General features: G+C 33.8%; 2 protein-coding genes across 2 annotated transcripts; one reads left to right on the top strand and one right to left on the bottom strand.

Annotated features, from left to right (window-relative positions):
• Window positions 1-297: 297 nt before the first annotated feature.
• Window positions 298-8,701, bottom strand: LOTGIDRAFT_133731 (hypothetical protein; the record flags this gene model as incomplete). Its single annotated transcript, XM_009067773.1, has 9 exons — window positions 298-530; window positions 718-948; window positions 1,312-1,494; window positions 2,623-2,729; window positions 4,162-4,317; window positions 5,721-5,814; window positions 6,521-6,688; window positions 7,597-7,757; window positions 8,571-8,701. The coding sequence occupies 9 exons, from the start codon at window positions 8,699-8,701 to the stop codon at window positions 298-300; spliced, it is 1,464 nt and encodes a 487-aa protein (XP_009066021.1).
• A 9,014-nt stretch (window positions 8,702-17,715) lies between these two features.
• On the top strand, window positions 17,716-18,123 carry LOTGIDRAFT_57934 (hypothetical protein; the record flags this gene model as incomplete). Its single annotated transcript, XM_009067758.1, has 1 exon — window positions 17,716-18,123. A coding segment is annotated over one exon (408 nt), but the record flags the coding sequence as incomplete, so codon positions are not given.
• Window positions 18,124-18,333: the final 210 nt, after the last annotated feature.

Consider the following 18,333-nt stretch of genomic DNA (forward strand, 5'->3'; position numbering starts at 1 on the left):
AAGTATCATTAATATACAACTATGCCAAGTTTGATCAAAATCCAATCAAAACTGCAATCACTATCGTATTCACAAAACAATTATGATGTATTCTTGCCAAATCAAGGGCAACAATGCAAAAACTGTTATGAAAATCAAACTCATTCCAAACCTCATTAATCTACATGAGAACACCAACTTTAATGCATTCACCATCAATGGACTTACCGACAGACGGACAGACAGAAAAAATAGAAATTACAGAATTTACAGCAATGTTTTTAAAAGTAGAAAAGAAAGCATAAAATTCAATACTCATTAACAAGAAAACATTTCTTCTTCCATTGGTTTAGACACCCAAATACTGAACCCATTCTCTTTCAGTCTTTTTAACATCACATTCTTAGCAGCTTGAAAATCAGTAGCCATTTTTTTGGCGTCTAAATAGGTCTTGGCTGACAATAAGTCAGAGAGACCAAATTTAGTACAAACCGAACGAAAACTAGTATACAATTCTTTCTTACACAGTCTTGAGAAAAATGTTCTTTCAACTCTGAAAAAGACAATTATTCAACTGATGTACGAAATGACTAAGAAACTAACTGACTGGGACTAAGAGAAAATCCCATCTTTCACTGAACTCACATAGTTGGTCTCTGTTATTACTGCGAATTCATCTTTGTGTCATACTCGCAAATGACCCATTATGTAAAATAAGGTGAACATACCCAGTATAACAACGACCTGTAGTACCATCAATAACCTCTGGTCTATCATCTCCAAAACACCAGTTGATACTTAACGCTTTAGTCTTCTGGGTTTCACGTTGAGGTTCGCAGGCCGTCATTCTTCCTAACCAAGGATGATTTAACTGAAAACCTGATGGTAGTAGACTGTTGAAATCTGGTTCTCCTTTCCCAACACGACAACAAACAGCTCTAGCTAGATGACCATGATCATATAAATAGCCTAGAATGAAATTAAATAAAGTTTATGTTCTGCTTTGAGATCATAAAGACAAGGAAGGTCATACGCAATAAAAGAAAAAAATTTTGCCAGGAAAGTATGATCATTCATATTTTCAAAATGCAAATTATGTGGCACATTATGGGGCTGAATTCATGCATTCTATCAATTTCGATAGACACATTTTCTATTTTAATCCTTTCATAACAAGAATGGCCTTATTACTGGTTTAGTAGTAGAGGGTAGCACACTTGCATTGGGAAACAGTTTTCTGGAGCAAAAATCTTATCTTATTGCAAGATTTTATTTAGGGAAAATAGGTCATTTCATAATTATATTGAATGACTAAATGAATTAATAACATACCTAATGTAAGAGAGTTCAAATAAACAGGTTCTATAAGATGTGAGAGTAATGCCCCTTGCATACCAACGACATTCCAACGACAGATTTTATCAGTACAAGACATGGTACGTAGACGTTCTCCACGAACAATACCATCCCATGTTTGTACTGTGAAATCTGATTCTATTGGAATAGTGCCTTCACCTAAAACATAAAATATTAATACTATATATATCTGTTAAAGGGATTGTTAAGTGGTTTTCTAATTTTTTTTGTGTATAAGGGACGCTGTTAGCATCAATTTGCATCATTCCTAAACTAAATGTTTGATGACATCACTAAGGGCAAAATATGCAAGGACTTCGTGATTAGTGAAGTCATAAAACGTTAAGTTTTAAAGGAAATGCAGGTACCACAGACATCTGATTGAAAATTAAAATGAATCAAATTGATGCCATCAGTGTCCCTGATACACATACAAAATTTATAAAACCTTTTACAATCCCTTTAAGTCGATTTATTTATGTGAATTCCACAAAATTGGAAATGGAATAAAATAAATGAAGTTTTTCTGGACCTAACTGGGCTTATAAAGACAGGCAATGCCAAGGAGAGTGCATTTCCAGGACAGTGGCATGAATCTACTCATTATCGATTCCCACATGTTGAGGATCTTTTACATGCACAGGCAATATGAGATAAGGCTTCTGTTTATTGTCCAATGTGAAGGACTAGATGCTTATTTCCATGTCAGCCCCTCCATCATTGACTTTAAAAAAATTGTTAAAAAATCTGGAAGAATTATCTTGACCTATGACTTGATTGAACTCAGGTGAACTGAACCACTGCGAGCCCTTAATTACAAGTGGACGACAATCATACTCGACCACCACACTCTGAGCCAACTGACAGCTGAGGTATACTACTATACTGACAACTTAAGGATGACAATGTTTCTGTGGAAACAGTTCTTGTTTAACTGGCAATACCCACCATAGAACTTTCTAAGTAATAATGATCAATAAAGATAGTGGACCACAGCCATATACGCCCACCACGGCATGCAGATGGTAAATATTCAAGATTTTGGGGGAAGGGCAATAACTCTGCTTCTAACGGTCGAAAATAGCTCAAATTCGAACTTGATCTTCGTTTTATGAATATGTATACACATACTGAATTTCATTTGATTCCATCAAAAAATCTAGTTTTTAGAGCGTTTATAAGAAAATGTCGACGGACGGACGAATGGACCGACCGACGGACGGACAGGGGTGCCGACAATATACGTCAACATAGAGAGATGTGGGCGTATAAAAACAATAACTATACCTCCTTCCATCTTAGTTCTGAGAACACCCTGTACATTACTGGTAAATGTTGGATTATGTTGATGATTTTCTATATCTTCTACTGGTCCTTTGTTAGAAGCTGCATCTCTATCAATATAAAGTACTTCATGTTTAAATTTGTGTAGGGGACAAGAGTTGTGTTGACTGACTGTTAAAAATGGGTCAGAAATATTTCACTTGAATGGGGACATATTTGAAAATACCATATGACCATCAGATACAAGCCCAACTTTTAAATCTTATCAAATTACATTATCTATTTGCACAAAGATAATTATTATTATTACAGTTTCTTGATGTCATGGAAACATTGGTAAAGGTTTGATTGATAAACTAGACAAAAAATTTTGGCCCTATTACATGAATATTATTCAGTAGCTGCCTCTACCTTTCTTGGTTAGAATTTTTTCATATTTCCCTAATTTCAAATATGTTCAAATTTACATCTAATATGCTTTGTAAATTTTAAGTGCCAGAGTAAGCCAAATCATTGTTTTAATCCTTAATCCCTTTCGGGGTAAACATCACTTTTAAAGTGACAGGTAGGCCATACTTTGGACTCAGAAACAGGAATTTTTTAGCTAAGCCAATCAGTTATAGTTTTCACAGCTCACCATCTTCAAATCCACGCGTGTACAGAATTATCTGCGATTGATTGTTAAAATGACAACTCGTCAATTTAAGATAAATACATATATAGAAATAGTAAAATTCCTAGTTTGAAGTATTTTTTTTTTACTTCTGAAGACTATTTACATATCATCAAGATTAAAATTAACCCCCCAAAATGACGCAACTTTCCCTTTTACAAAAGAACATAATTTTATAGTATCACACAACTGGTAAAAGTCACATAGAAATGAAAAAAAAAATGATGATATTGTAAATTGTTTCAATGAAACTCAGATCAAAAACACAAGACAATATTATGGAATAAGCACACTTTTTAAAGTGAAACTCCGTCTTAGAATGAACATAAATTTTAATTCTCAAGAATGTTCAATAAGAGAATATATTCATCAGTAATATGACGTGGTGTCATAAAGTTACAACAGAATCCCTGTAAAATCTGGAAAATTGGAAAATTCATAAAAAAAAAAGCGTTTTTTAATAGTTAATTGCATTTTTATTAAGTTTTTTGGATTTATCAGATTATATAAGGATCCTGTTATGTTATTTATGACACCAGGTATCTCTACTGATGAATATATAATCTTATTGGCCATGTTTAACATTTTTAAATTTATGTTTATTCTAAGACGAAGTATCCCTTTAATTAACTAACTAAACACATAATGTTCAACACAATTTGTGTTAAATGTTAATTAGTATTGCTTTGTGTTTGTAATTTGTATTTCACATTTTTAAATGTTGTTTAAGTCTTAAATGTACTATAAAATAGCACAGCATTACATTCTATATTATTCTGGTTTGCACAAACAGTCTGAAACGTATGACAAACGTCAATTTTCAAGGCAGACGTCAAATAAAAGAATACACTAGTACCTAAAGCACTTACCTTGGTGAGAAGAGTGCACCATCACCACAAGGTGCAGTAGATATATATAGGTGAAAAGTGAAATTTGATTTGATTCTAAGTTTGCCTGATGGTCCTTCTTCAAAGAATTCATGAGGCTGGTCTGTAGTGTATGTTTCTAGTTGTTTATACAAGAACCTAAAATACAAAATATCTCAACTCAATAACAATATATTATTAATAATTAAAACATATGTAATGGACAATAACTTAAAGGGACAGATTTGACTCTTTTCCTTCTAAACTTACCTTATAAAACCTCTTCTAGTTATAATTTCAGCATGAGAATCATTAACAGTATTTCCTTCTAAACTTACCTTATAAAACCTCTTCTAGTTATAATTTCAGCATGAGAATCATTAACAGTATTTCCTTCTAAACTTACCTTATAAAACCTCTTCTAGTTATAATTTCAGCATGAGAATCATTAACAGTATTTCCTTCTAAACTTACCTTATAAAACCTCTTCTAGTTATAATTTCAGCATGAGAATCATTTACAGTATTTCCTTCTAAACTTACCTTATAAAACCTCTTCTAGTAATAATTTCAGCATGAGAATCATTAACAGTATTTCCTTCTAAACTTACCTTATAAAACCTCTTCTAGTTATAATTTCAGCATGAGAATCATTTACAGTATTTCCTTCTAAACTTACCTTATAAAACCTCTTCTAGTAATAATTTCAGCATGAGAATCATTTACAGTATTTCCTTCTAAACTTACCTTATAAAACCTCTTCTAGTAATAATTTCAGCATGAGAATCATTAACAGTATTTCCTTCTAAACTTACCTTATAAAACCTCTTCTAGTAATAATTTCAGCATGAGAATCATTAACAGTATTTCCTTCTAAACTTACCTTATAAAACCTCTTCTAGTTATAATTTCAGCATAAGAATCATTAACAGTATTTCCTTCTAAACTTACCTTATAAAACCTCTTCTAGTTATAATTTCAGCATAAGAATCATTAACAGTATTTCCTTCTAAACTTACCTTATAAAACCTCTTCTAGTTATAATTTCAGCATGAGAATCATTAACAGTATTTCCTTCTAAACTTACCTTATAAAACCTCTTCTAGTTATAATTTCAGCATGAGAATCATTAACAGTATTTCCTTCTAAACTTACCTTATAAAACCTCTTCTAGTTATAATTTCAGCATGAGAATCATTAACAGTATTTCCTTCTAAACTTACCTTATAAAACCTCTTCTAGTTATAATTTCAGCATGAGAATCATTAACAGTATTTCCTTCTAAACTTACCTTATAAAACCTCTTCTAGTTATAATTTCAGCATGAGAATCATTAACAGTATTTCCTTCTAAACTTACCTTATAAAACCTCTTCTAGTTATAATTTCAGCATGAGAATCATTAACAGTATTTCCTTCTAAACTTACCTTATAAAACCTCTTCTAGTTATAATTTCAGCATGAGAATCATTAACAGTATTTCCTTCTAAACTTACCTTATAAAACCTCTTCTAGTTATAATTTCAGCATGAGAATCATTAACAGTATTTCCTTCTAAACTTACCTTATAAAACCTCTTCTAGTTATAATTTCAGCATGAGAATCATTTACAGTATTTCCTTCTAAACTTAACTCTTCTCCAGTTATACATCTGTTTCCTAAAAATAAAATGGTGGAAAATGGTGGAAATTAAATTTTAATCAAACACACTTCCCTTTTTAGTAAAACACACTTCTCTCCAACATAATTTTGTTATCGGCTTTAATTCAAAAAAAGACAGGCTAAGGCTCAGTTTTTCATAGCTCATATCTTAATTCACTTTAATATTTTGAAAAGTATTATGAAGCAAAAAAGACCTGACATTAAGTGATATTTGATTAATCTGAAGCTGTGAAAATGTGACGCACAATAAATACTACGTATGGTTTATACATGGAAATGACTTGCACACAAGAACCTAGTTCACAGCCATTTTGAATTTCTACTTCGACTTTTAAGTCAAACTTTAAGTCAAGGCTATAATATTTCAACAAAGCCTTCAAATCACAATTATATCCATTACTAATCCTTTCAATATGAATTGAAGGCTTGGTTGAAATATAAAAACTTTGACTAAGTGGAGGAAGAGATGTGTGTGTTATTTCTATGTAAGAACAATACATAGTTTATTATGAATAAGAACCATCATCAAAACATGTATATGTGATGATGACATCATAATCTTGTCAAGTTTTTCTTCATTAACAAGATTCAAAATCTAAATGGTGCAAATAGAACTTTTAAGTGTGCCTGGTCAGAAAAAATTTCTTGAATTCTGTTAAAGCTGAGGATTTTTTGGTATAAATGAACAATATATGCACTAACCTGAACCTACACTAATAACTGTACCAGTATCAGTTGAACTTCTTTTTAATATCAATGCTGCTATAACCTTTCTACCAGCAAATTTCTCTGGTATTGAAGCTATCAACTGATTAAATGCCTGATGACTTAAAGCTGCCATTTTATCAAAATGCGTCATTGGAGTAGTTGCTGATGATGATGAAACCTGAGAAGCAGACCAGTTTCAAAAAACTTATCACCTAATGAATGACATAGCATCTTTGCCCAAATTTTACTTAATATCATTTTTTAGAAGAAATATTTTAAAATCTTTAATAAACATTATGTAACAAAGTGTCCATTTTAGAATTCTAAATAGGAAACCACCTTCAATAGCCACGTTTAAATAGCCATAAAAATTGGCTCGCTTGAAGTGAACCCTACTCGGTTCGGACTCGGCCTGGCTGGCTGGCACCGTTTACACTGCACTGTTTTCGCTGAGTCAGAAAGGCGAGTCATCAAGTAGAAACCTGCTCTCCAGTCAGTGGAGACAAACAAAAACGCGGACATAAAAAATGCTGCCACAAAGAAGGCGATGATTTTGAAGTCGTGATTAATTTTGTCACGTTCACAGCATAAACGATTCTTGAAAATCTCTGAGTTGTTTTTGATTTTATTTTTTCATGAATAACACAGCGCAAGCCATTGCTATCACGATTGACTCGGTCCAGATAATTTGTGACTCAATTTGACCCCTCAAAAATGCATGATATCTCTTTGCAACTACTATTGAATATGACTCATTTGCTCGTGTCACAGCAAACTAACATTTCTTGCATCATAATATAAATTCAAGTCACAGTATAGCATTATGCATTATGCACAGTGCAATTTATATGGGTGAATCTGCTCTGTCAAGCTTGCAACATTTACCATACTATTTTTTGCATAGGTTGTTTGGTAGATGACAGGTTAACTTTTGTTTGCAGCGGATGTTGATATAGCAAACTAGGCATTTAATAGTAGTCATAGTAATTTAATTGGTCAAATTAGATGATTCTGTGCTGTAAGTTTGGTAGTTGATAATGCAGTGTACAAATTCAACCAGGCTTTCATACTTACATTGCTAGTTTTGCCAGGTTCTGAATTAATCTTGTATTGGCCTTCTGATAATAAAATACGTAATGCCAGGTCTGCTGCTTCGGTTCTTCCATCTTTTTTACTTCTAGATTTAACACCAGGAAATATACGGTTACCAATCATAGCCGCTATGATAAATCTGTTGAAAATAAGGGACAAATAAAACATGCAACCTCATATCCAGTATCTTATTGTTATTTTGAAAGCTATAGGCAAGCATAGAGCCAAAAAAATGTTCAAATTTCTTGAGAGTTTTCTCTTTTCTTACAATTTGGAAATTGAAAACAATTGATGTTAGACTGTAAAGTAAAACATTTTCAATTCCTAAACACTAGGCATGGTTGGTTGGTTGGTAGATGACAAGTTAATGTTCACTTCCAGCTGATGCTGATATGGCATGGTGACCATGGAAGACAAATATTGGCTTGTGTTAATGCCAGAAAAAATATAGTTTAAAGATGGGTTTCCCTTATTTTCATTCATGAAAATGAAAATGCTAATACGTATTCATAATTAGCTAAATTAGAAGAGAATAGCCAACAGAATTCAAACCGACCGATCAAAAAAGTCTTTTAATGTTTTGGACATATATGATTCGTTAAAACTCTTAATTATATAAGCTTACAATAAGAACATAATGATATGATTAACGGTACATGATAATTCATAAGAAACACCAAATAATGAAATAGTTTGCTTAATTTGACACTAAAAAATAAGGAAATCAATCTTTAAATGGTATGTAAAAAAATACAGCAAAGAAAAATTCAAAATGTCACCTTTTTAAAGAACCTCACCACTTTCTGCTTAAACTTGCAATTCAGAACATGAAAGCCTATTTTTCATGAAAAGGAAATGGAAATTTTACTAAGTCAATTGCTCCTCGTTAAATTGACCAAGGTCTGATTAATAAATGCAGGCATATACAAATAATGGTAATTTCAATACTTACGTAGGTTTATGAGAAGGACCACGTTGGCTTACTACTTCAATTTTAGCCTGTTGATGACGAGATTGAGCATACTCCATGAGAGCACTAATAGGATTCTTATTCACTGCTGAAAAACTCTCTGTGCTAATCATTAAATTGTCATTAAGGTTACTGGATAGTAGAGATGAACAAGCTGATGACTGGAGTGAAGCTGGCTGGGGTGGTACCATTGGGGAAGATGATGTTGACAATGAAGAGGAATAGAGTGGTACCATTGGGGAAGTTGATTGATTATGGAGTACTGAAGATGATGAATGAGTGGTTATGAATGATGAACTATTTAGCTGTCCAGAAATAGGAGATGGTGCAACATGTAAATTTGATGATGACAAACGATTAGGCGTGACTGAAGAGTTAGAACTCAATTGATTCGTTTGATCAATTCTTCCATGAAAACTTTCATTTTCCCTTCTAGCTAGTTCAGCAGGTGTAGGTGGCATTTTAAATGATTTCACTTCAGGACTTGGTATTTGGACTCCCCTTCCTCCAGTAAAAATTTCGTTATCAGGCATTCTATTGTCACTTGAACTAACACTGAGAGACCCACCAGTAATAGGTTTGGTTCCTTCAGATTGACCATGAGACATAAAGTAAGAGATTGACTGATTGTTAGACTTTAAACTTTGGTTCGAATTCAAATAAGAAGTGTCCATATTCATTAAAGGTGGTATTGAAGAAACATCAGATTCAGTGGGAAATATCTGGATGTTCTTTTCCTTCTCTGGCTGATAAGAGGCAGCTGGTACAGGTGCTTTTTTAACTCCAGCACTGAAAACTGTGTTGGAAGTAATAAGTTTGAGAGGAGACTGAGGAGGACTCGTTCTCTTTTGGTTTAATATTCGACCACGTCCGATACCAACACTGCTTTCGCTTTTAGTCCACATTCCTTTTAGTGTTAAATAAGTTTCCCCTTGCTTTGTCAAACACCATACACTGTCTGTCTGTCCAACTAATTTTTCTGATTTCAGTAGATCTAAAACTTCTTCCAAATTATCCAATACACCATTCAAATTTTTTTTCAAAATAAACAGAGCACCAGTTTGAAATGGCAGTTCTGTCAAGGCCAGTAGAACTTTATCTTTGATATCATTTTCTGAAGTGTCTTCTCCACTAAGTTGAGATTTGTCTTCCAGTTTCATCGTTTCTTCATCAGTTTCAAAATCCTCTGAATTGGAATCAGTTGTCATAAACATTGTATTGATCTCCCATCCTTCATCTTGCTTCATCTTCATATCGAAATCATCATCATCATAATCATCATCATAATCATCCTCATCAGAAAATTGACCATCTTGAATTTCTGAAAGAAGAAAAAAGAGAATTGGATTATTACAGGAACCTTGACACTGGCTTTCTGGTGAACACTTCAAAATAACCTGGTATCTAATAACCTAGGACCTAGTACCGATGCAATTTTATCTTTTGGTGTGGGCACACAAACAGTCTTGGTCGCTGATTTTTGTCGCCTACTCAAATCTTGAGTAAAATCTCATGTGTTCGCTCGCTACCAAGATTATTGCTTTGCCAACAGGATTTATAATATCAAATTACTTTGATAAGTGAGAATAGGGACAGGTGCGCCATTTTTTTGACCAATCAAACCATAGTCTCAGAAATAAGGATATTTAGGTAAGCCAATCAGTATTCAAAATTTGAGCATTTACAGACACTGTCAAATAAAGATAAGACATCTGTAGGAAAATTTCTAGTTTTTACATATATTCAACACTCAAATCAACCGTTAAAATGGTGAATCCTTTGAATTTATGAGCTGGGAAAGCAAATATTTCAAAGGAATTTTATTTTCCTGTGAAATACATCGAAATTTGATTACATCTTACCATCAATGTCCATTTGTGGATTAAAACCCAAGGAAGAAGCACCTTCACCACTACCAACATCTTCAGATTTAAAGTCAATTACTGCTGGATCATCATTTATCACTGACATCCCCACTGATTCACTTTCAACTGATTTCACAACATTTGGTGCATATTTATTATTAGGCAATTTAACCACTTTTTTTTCTTCTAATAATTTTCCCAGGAAATTGTGAACATCGTCAATAGTAGCATAACTTCCCATATCAGAAGCAATTTCCTCAACTGAAGCTGGATTTTGGTTATGCAACAAAAAGCGAAAGATTTCTTCTGCTTTGTCTGCAGTGGGAGATGGGGTAAACATCATTTTATTCTTTCTGATTTCCTGAAAAAAAAAAAATAATAAAAATAAAAATAAACTTGAATTTGTTCCGTGGATTTTTGCGTTAGTGGTGTAAGTAAAATGGTTTAGAGATTTTCGATTGTAGCTGGCATAAAATAATCACAAACTTATTTTTGGCTTAATAAGTTAGACATATATGAGTGTTTTCTGCAATTCTTTTCACTTAAAGGGATGACTTTAGGTCAGCCCCGTCATCAGGAATGAATTGGTGCTGGGGTTAAGGTTTTGTACTCCAAAAATTCAAAGAATTAAAGACTCAGAGAACTCATTTCTGACAATTTTGTGTTGCCAAAATCTAAATCTTTTGTACCAAGACACTGTAAATTATCAATCTCTGCTGATGGGTCTTAATTCTCACTTGCTGGAGCCAAGCCCACACGGACGCCACCCTAATGACAGGGCTGCTTCAGGTCAAAAATGTCTCTAATAGTAATTTTTACCAAAAATACGGTAAAGTGAAAATTATTATCATTATTATTACTAGCGGTACCAACCCTAAAATCCACATATATGAACAACCTAGTATAGATACCAAGAAAATCAGATTAATTCACAAAAACTATTGGATTAATATATTACAAACAATGCACCCCTTTGGAATGAATATAAGCTTACAAGTAGACTTTCAAATTATACCATTTGTTATTTAATACAGCAGCACAGCTGGGCAAGTTCCCAAATAATTATTCGCCTATACAAAGAATTACAAAAAAAATGTCCTACTGTTTTTAAGAAAGATTTAGTGATCGCCTATTCACACAATAAAAATCTTAATGATATCTTAGTACGTGGTAGATTACCCCTCCTTCCTGATATTACATTTCCCTATTTGCCATTCATGATATCTTATCAATCCATTAATTTTTCCTCATCATTATTTTCCCCCAAAATTTGATAACCATTATCAGCTCGAGTAAGGTTTGTAAATTATGATCTTTGTATTTAATTGTGCATGAAATATGCATTTAAATTCTCTTTACTTAAAGGGGAACAGTTGACATTTTCGTTAATGATTTGGGTCTTGAATGTGCTTTAATAGTCTAAGGAAGTACTAAAATCGCATAATCCCTTCAAATATACCTCAAACTAGAAATTTCACTGTCTATTCCTATTTTGGCATAGTCTCAATAAAATTCGAGTCAAATTTTTAACTTTCAAACGTGAATAATTATTGATACCATGGATATGAAGGCTGAAATTTCGATGATGAGCTGTGAACACTATTACTGATTATGTAAGCTAAACAAATTTCTGTTCTTTGACTAAGGTATGATTAGTCGAACAGATAGTGCAGGTGCTCCTTATTCATCAGTTTTAGCAGAAAAAAAATATTCATTACAATTTCCATAGATATACTTATGTTCCTGTTGGAACCATTATTCTTCTTATAATTTCAGATTCTGAAGAATATGGATTTTCATTTAATATATTCATATTATATTATATTATTCAAACTAACTGCACAAACAATATTCTCTCACTTCAGGTTTAGCCTGAATGCCTGTGCCTCTTGCTTTCGTAACACTTAACTGCAATGTTACAACCTAATATTCCTAAATTTCAATAAACATCTTCTTAGTAAGGAGTACTTACACTGCCATCTGTCCAGTTTCCTTCTCTTCTTTGAATTCCTCGACCACCCCTTCCCCTACCACGGTTGTGTGTCCTCCAACCCCTTCCTCTGCCTCTTCCTCTGGCACGGCCTCTTCCATCATTTCTTGAGACTGGCCTTTCTTGCCAAGGCATGATAGAGGATTCAGCTACCTTTCCTTTAGAACTATCATCTAATCCCTTTCGATTAGTCCCACCACCACTACTTTCGATTTCACTGAACTTGGAATGTTTAGGACTAGGCCTATTCAATTTCCAAACCGGAGGATTTTGCTTGTGCACTTTAATAACTTTCCCTTGTGTTTTCAGTTTGTACAAATGTTGGTTGATTTCTCGTTTGTTCAGTTTTACGTGCTGAATAATTTGACTTAGAGTAGAAACTCCATTTTTAGTTTTCAGATATTCGATTATGTTTTTATCAACATTTGTAGCCATTTTCCTGTCATGTGACCAGAATTTCCATAAATATTTATAAATAGTTTTTCTATAAGTCTAGATTATCCAGCGGCTTTTATTTAACAAAAAACTCGGCCATCTCTTCCCATGTTAAAACACGAAATTCAACCTTCTACGACTTTTTCCAGAAATCTCGTTGAAAGCTTTCCAATATGTCGAATGAAAGTCTGACCAATCCTCAATGTCTTCTAAAAAATTCAATATATGATGACCATGAAAATTTTGAGCTACTAAAAGTGAAAGTAGACTACTACCGGTTATACTCATCCGCTAGAGTTTGACACTTCACAAAACGACTATTTTTAGAATTAACCTTCCGCCTTTAGGTCTCTCGTCATCTCACCAAATCTTAAAGATAATGCAATTTCAGACATCAAATTCCAAATCTAGACCAAAAATTACCCAAAAATAGGCATGCAAAAACCCCAAAAGGGAGAGAGAAAGAAGATTTCTAAAAATAGCCTGGACTACATTCGTATGTACAATCATTTGCATAAAATGTTTTAGTGGAGAGAGTCTATCTTGTCTGTGGTTCCTGCAATTCCACTAAAACTAAGTGTTTTAGAACGCGAAATTTGCTTGTATCATATAAGACCTTTGCGGGCATGACGTCATAAAACACTTAGTTTTAGTAGACCACAGACATCTGATTGAAAAATGAAATGGCGCAAATCGATGCTATCATTGTCCCCGATACACTTAAAAAAATTTAGAAAACCTTTTACAATCCCTAATTTAATGTGTTTGACTCCGTTTAGGACTATTGACGCTTTTTATAAAAAGTAGCTTACTATTAGGCCCTACTCAGAACTGTGGCAAAAGCGAAACAGTCATAATAATAATATTATTTATCAATTTAAGAAATGAGGCCAAACGTGTTCTTGCAATTCGCCCAACATAGAACCAATCCATTAATTATATTTTTTTGGTCGACATAAATTTGAATACAATTGCCGCTTAAAAAAGGATTATTTATCTCAACAATTTTAATCCCAGTCATTCAGAGATTTAATGAACTGTTTGGGTTCAAATAGCTATTGAGGCATATCTTCAAAGAATTTTTAATGAATACAAATATATATACATGGATAATGTAAGACGATCTTAATCAAATATATCAATGCTCAAAATCAACGTTTCAAATTACCTGATATACAAAAAAACCCCAAAATATTCAAAGGACACGGATACAAAATAACAAATCGACACTCAAAACGAAATAAGAGTTAGTCTTCTGAAGTGAACTGCAAAAATTCACAATGTACAAAGCTTCAAGTCACACGCATCTACCAGGACAGAACAATACTAAGTTGCTTATTTTCCATAAACTTCCACGTAAATTTGAGAGTTTATCTATTCCCGATTTCTTGGTGAGTTTATATTTATATTATGTTGTTACTAAATATAGACAAACAGTACTTTGCTAGTATGTGTATTTTGGTAAGATGTGTAATGGAATTTTCCCCCGGACCTGTTAATTTTGTAATTTTTGAATAAAAAGGGGGACGACATGATTTTTCGATAAAAGAGTTTCCTTGTAATTAGACTACTAAAGCATAGCTTGTTTTGCTAATCTGAATCAATGTCTTTATAAAAAGATTTTTTTGGGTTAAAAAGTACATAACGACCAATCTGATTGTAACTGACTTCGACAATTCAAAGTAAAATATTATTTGCAGACTAACACAATCTTAAAGTTCTTTAAACGTACCATGAATATCACCTTCATGTAGTCGGGCATTCAAAAAGAACACTTTGTAACATATCCAACGAGCTCATGTTTAATGGAACGGACAACTTAATAAATATTAGGTTTTATGGGTTTTTTTTTTGTTGGATACGAGTGAACAGTGTGTTACACTTGCCAGTTCTGAATTTGTCAATGGAGATCGATGATCACTATAATCAGTGCCAAGCTCAGTTGTATCCAATAAGATTAAGTACGTCCTAAAACTGGTTATGAGGATCTATTCACATTGAATGGCTAATCTTTGATATTAACTTGAAATTTACATTCTTCTATGAATCATAAACCCCTTCTCTCATCCCCCGGGGTATCATCAGTATTAATGAAAGATCCTCTAGACTATAAGACACTCGGTGACGAAGATTCGAACCCCCATCACTGTAAAACGATATTTACACGATCTTGTAGATATTGATCGCAAAGAATTCAGTTATATAGGTCTACCTTCCATTGATCAACGTCCAACATGTTCATGTATGTTCACAGTCACGCGCGATAGCACATGCATGAATATCATCCTACAGCAGTACTGATGAACGATGTTCATGAACAAACCTATAGGAGACCATTTTTGATGCATTCGAGCATGCACAAAGCGCAGAGTCCTAATCTCTTCTAATTAACGGATTATTGTTTTGAATCTTAATCCTTTAATGCGTAGCCTAAACCTTAAATTACGCATAATCTGTAACCATGTTAAATAAAAAAAAAAGTCGAATATCAATACAGTATATAATAAGATTATATCATATTACTTAAACACAATCCACTTCATTACAAACCCATGATTACAGATTAACTGTTTAAAACATATTGGAAACGTAATCTGAGGACCTTGATAATAAAATGTCAAACATTATATCTTACAAGTCATTGGACCAAATCCTTTATTAATTTAACAAGCGTTCTTTCAATATCAAATCGTTTGCTATCTCACGTAAGGACATACATCTGACGTCAAAACGTAACAACGAAACTATACATTCAGAAATTTTCAACGATTAGATAGAGGATTCACTGGCGGTACGAACATTAGCAAATATGTAATATAACATCTCCGTTGAATTGGAACCGAACTACGAGCGCGACAGTTCACTTTAATGTGTGTATGACGTACGTGTTGGAAATATTGTTTGGATGGATTGTGTTAAAGGATATTAAAGATTGATTCATATGAGATGAGAAGGTAGACGAGACAGCGTTTGTTGTTTCTGATTTTAGTGATTTTATGTTGGAACAATCAGTATCTTCGGACACATTTTTTGATAGAGGTTTGCCAGTACTTTAACATTACCAGTGCCTTTATTGTATCTAACTTTGATATGATTTGAGATGGTTCTGCTCTGCTACGGGCAATAGTTAGTAGTGTAAAACATCACAATGCCGGTAGTTATGAAGAATTTACAGTCTTCCCGAGCCCAATGTCGCTCAGCCCAGTCAAATATGATATGTTTCGACGACGATGATGAATATTTAATGGGAGACGATGTAATTAAAAGAGTGATAACTCACAAGCAGAGGAAATTAGCATGGCGAAGGCAGAACGGTTTGGAGGATTCGTCCAATGGAAGTCACAACCAGTCTGAAGAACAATTTGATATTGAAAAAGGTTATGAGACTGATCACGAAGACTCTGACGAAGAAAAACAGGAAATTATTGTTGAGGAATCAAAGGATCACGTCATTAAATGGGTGGAGAACACAGTCGGACGTCTTAATTCTAAGGATAGTTCACATGAAGATGACCATGGAAGACCACTTTCCAAAAGATGTCTGTCAGCAACTGGAAGCAGAGTGACTTTTAACAACATAAGTTCCGAATCATTGTCAAAGCATTTTAATGGATTGAAGAAAAGATGCAGCTCGGCGTATTCCAGAAGAAGTACAATCGTGGACGTGAACCAACTGACAGCTCGCTTAGCTCCTCGAACCAGATCATCTCTGGATGTAACTGAAGAGAGATTCTTTAGCGGGCATACAGAAGATGCTAAGGCGGTACCTGGCAGAAAACGATCTTGTCAATCAGCAAGGACACACAGGGAGGCAACTCGGGTAAGGTTAAATAATATTTCAAGATATTTTGTCCAACACAATCTTTAATTATTTAAATAGTCCTTATTGATCTAATGATTAGCAGGGAACCACCATTGATCAAGTGTAGTAATATGCCAATGATTTTGTATTTTGTTGATCAAAGTAGCTCAAAATATTTCGAAAGTTCGAAAAATATTTGCTCGATATATTTATCACTTGTCTCACTACATGTAGTCCCCAAAACGTTGAAGTTTGAATTCTTGAACTTGAATGCGCCTATATGGAAAATACATTTTGCTATTATACATATACCCTTGTCACATCTGTGTGATCTCGGACCGTTTTGTTCTAAAGTTGAGGGTTTTTTTGAGTATGTGCCCATTATAAATATTTAAATCATTAATGTTTCAATAATAATTGTGCCTGAACAACGATACTAAAATATATAAGTTATTATTATCATCATGACTATCAAAAAAAAAAACAAAAAACAAAAAAACAAAAGCAAACTTAATACAGTACAATACTGACTAACTGTTGAAACTGACACCTTTCTGTTTAAATCATATTTTGTAAGTGGTCTAGTTTGATAACAACACATATTGATACAAAAAATAGTGCAGTCAAAGGGGATATTTGTGTAGTGTAATTCATTACTTGAAGTTTCCTTGTTTTGAACCTATATCGTCCTAACTTTCCCGTTGTTATCGAGTTAACTTGACCCAAAAAATAATTCAAATTGCCCAACCCAAAACTCATCAATATTAAAACAGTTAATCCCGGGCCAAAATCTATCTGAATTAAGTATTTTATTCAGTCTAATTTGTGGCGTGCTTGTATTCAACATTGTCTTTGGAGTGTTACTATCTTCATCTCATGTCCCTGTCGCGTCCATGTTTTCCGATCTTCTCAACTCACGATTTTGTGCGAATCTTCTTCAATTCACGCCTTCATGCCGACCTTTCTCAACTCACGCCTTTGTGTCCACCTTCTTCTCAAATCACGTCTTTGTTGTCGACCCTCTTCTCAACTCAGTCATTGTGTCGACTTTCTTCTCAACTCACGCCATTGTGTCGGCCTTCTTCTCAACTCACGCCATTGTGTCGACTTTCTTCTCAACTCACGCCATTGTGTCGACCTTCTTCTCAACTCACACCATTGTGTCGACTTTCTTCTCAACTCACGCCATTGTGTCGACCTTCTTCTCAAATCACGCCATTGTGTCGACCTTCTTCTCAACTCACACCATTGTGTCGACTTTCTTCTCAACTCACGCCATTGTGTCGACCTTCTTCTCAAATCACGTCTTTGTGTCGACCTTCCTCTCAACTCACGTCATTGTGTCGACTTTCTTCTCAACTCACACCGTTGTATCGACCTTCTTCTCAACTCAAGTCTTTGTGTCGACCTTCTTCTCAACTCACGTCTTTGTGTCAATCTTCTTCTCCATTCGCGGAGCACGTTTATTAGGCACGTTTCGGGGCATTAATCTTCTTCTCGAATTGGAGTTCGACTTTCTATTGTCTGTTTTCAACCGACCACGTTTGTGATTTTAGCTCAGTTTTGGAATAATAAATAATCGCAGATTTCGTTGGCCTCCGTTTATTTGTCATATTGAGTTTCTTGGAACTGCAGTTTTTAACCATGCCAATC

This window comes from Lottia gigantea, assembly GCF_000327385.1.
Source record: "Lottia gigantea unplaced genomic scaffold LOTGIsca_86, whole genome shotgun sequence".
Lineage (NCBI taxonomy): Eukaryota > Metazoa > Mollusca > Gastropoda > Lottiidae > Lottia > Lottia gigantea.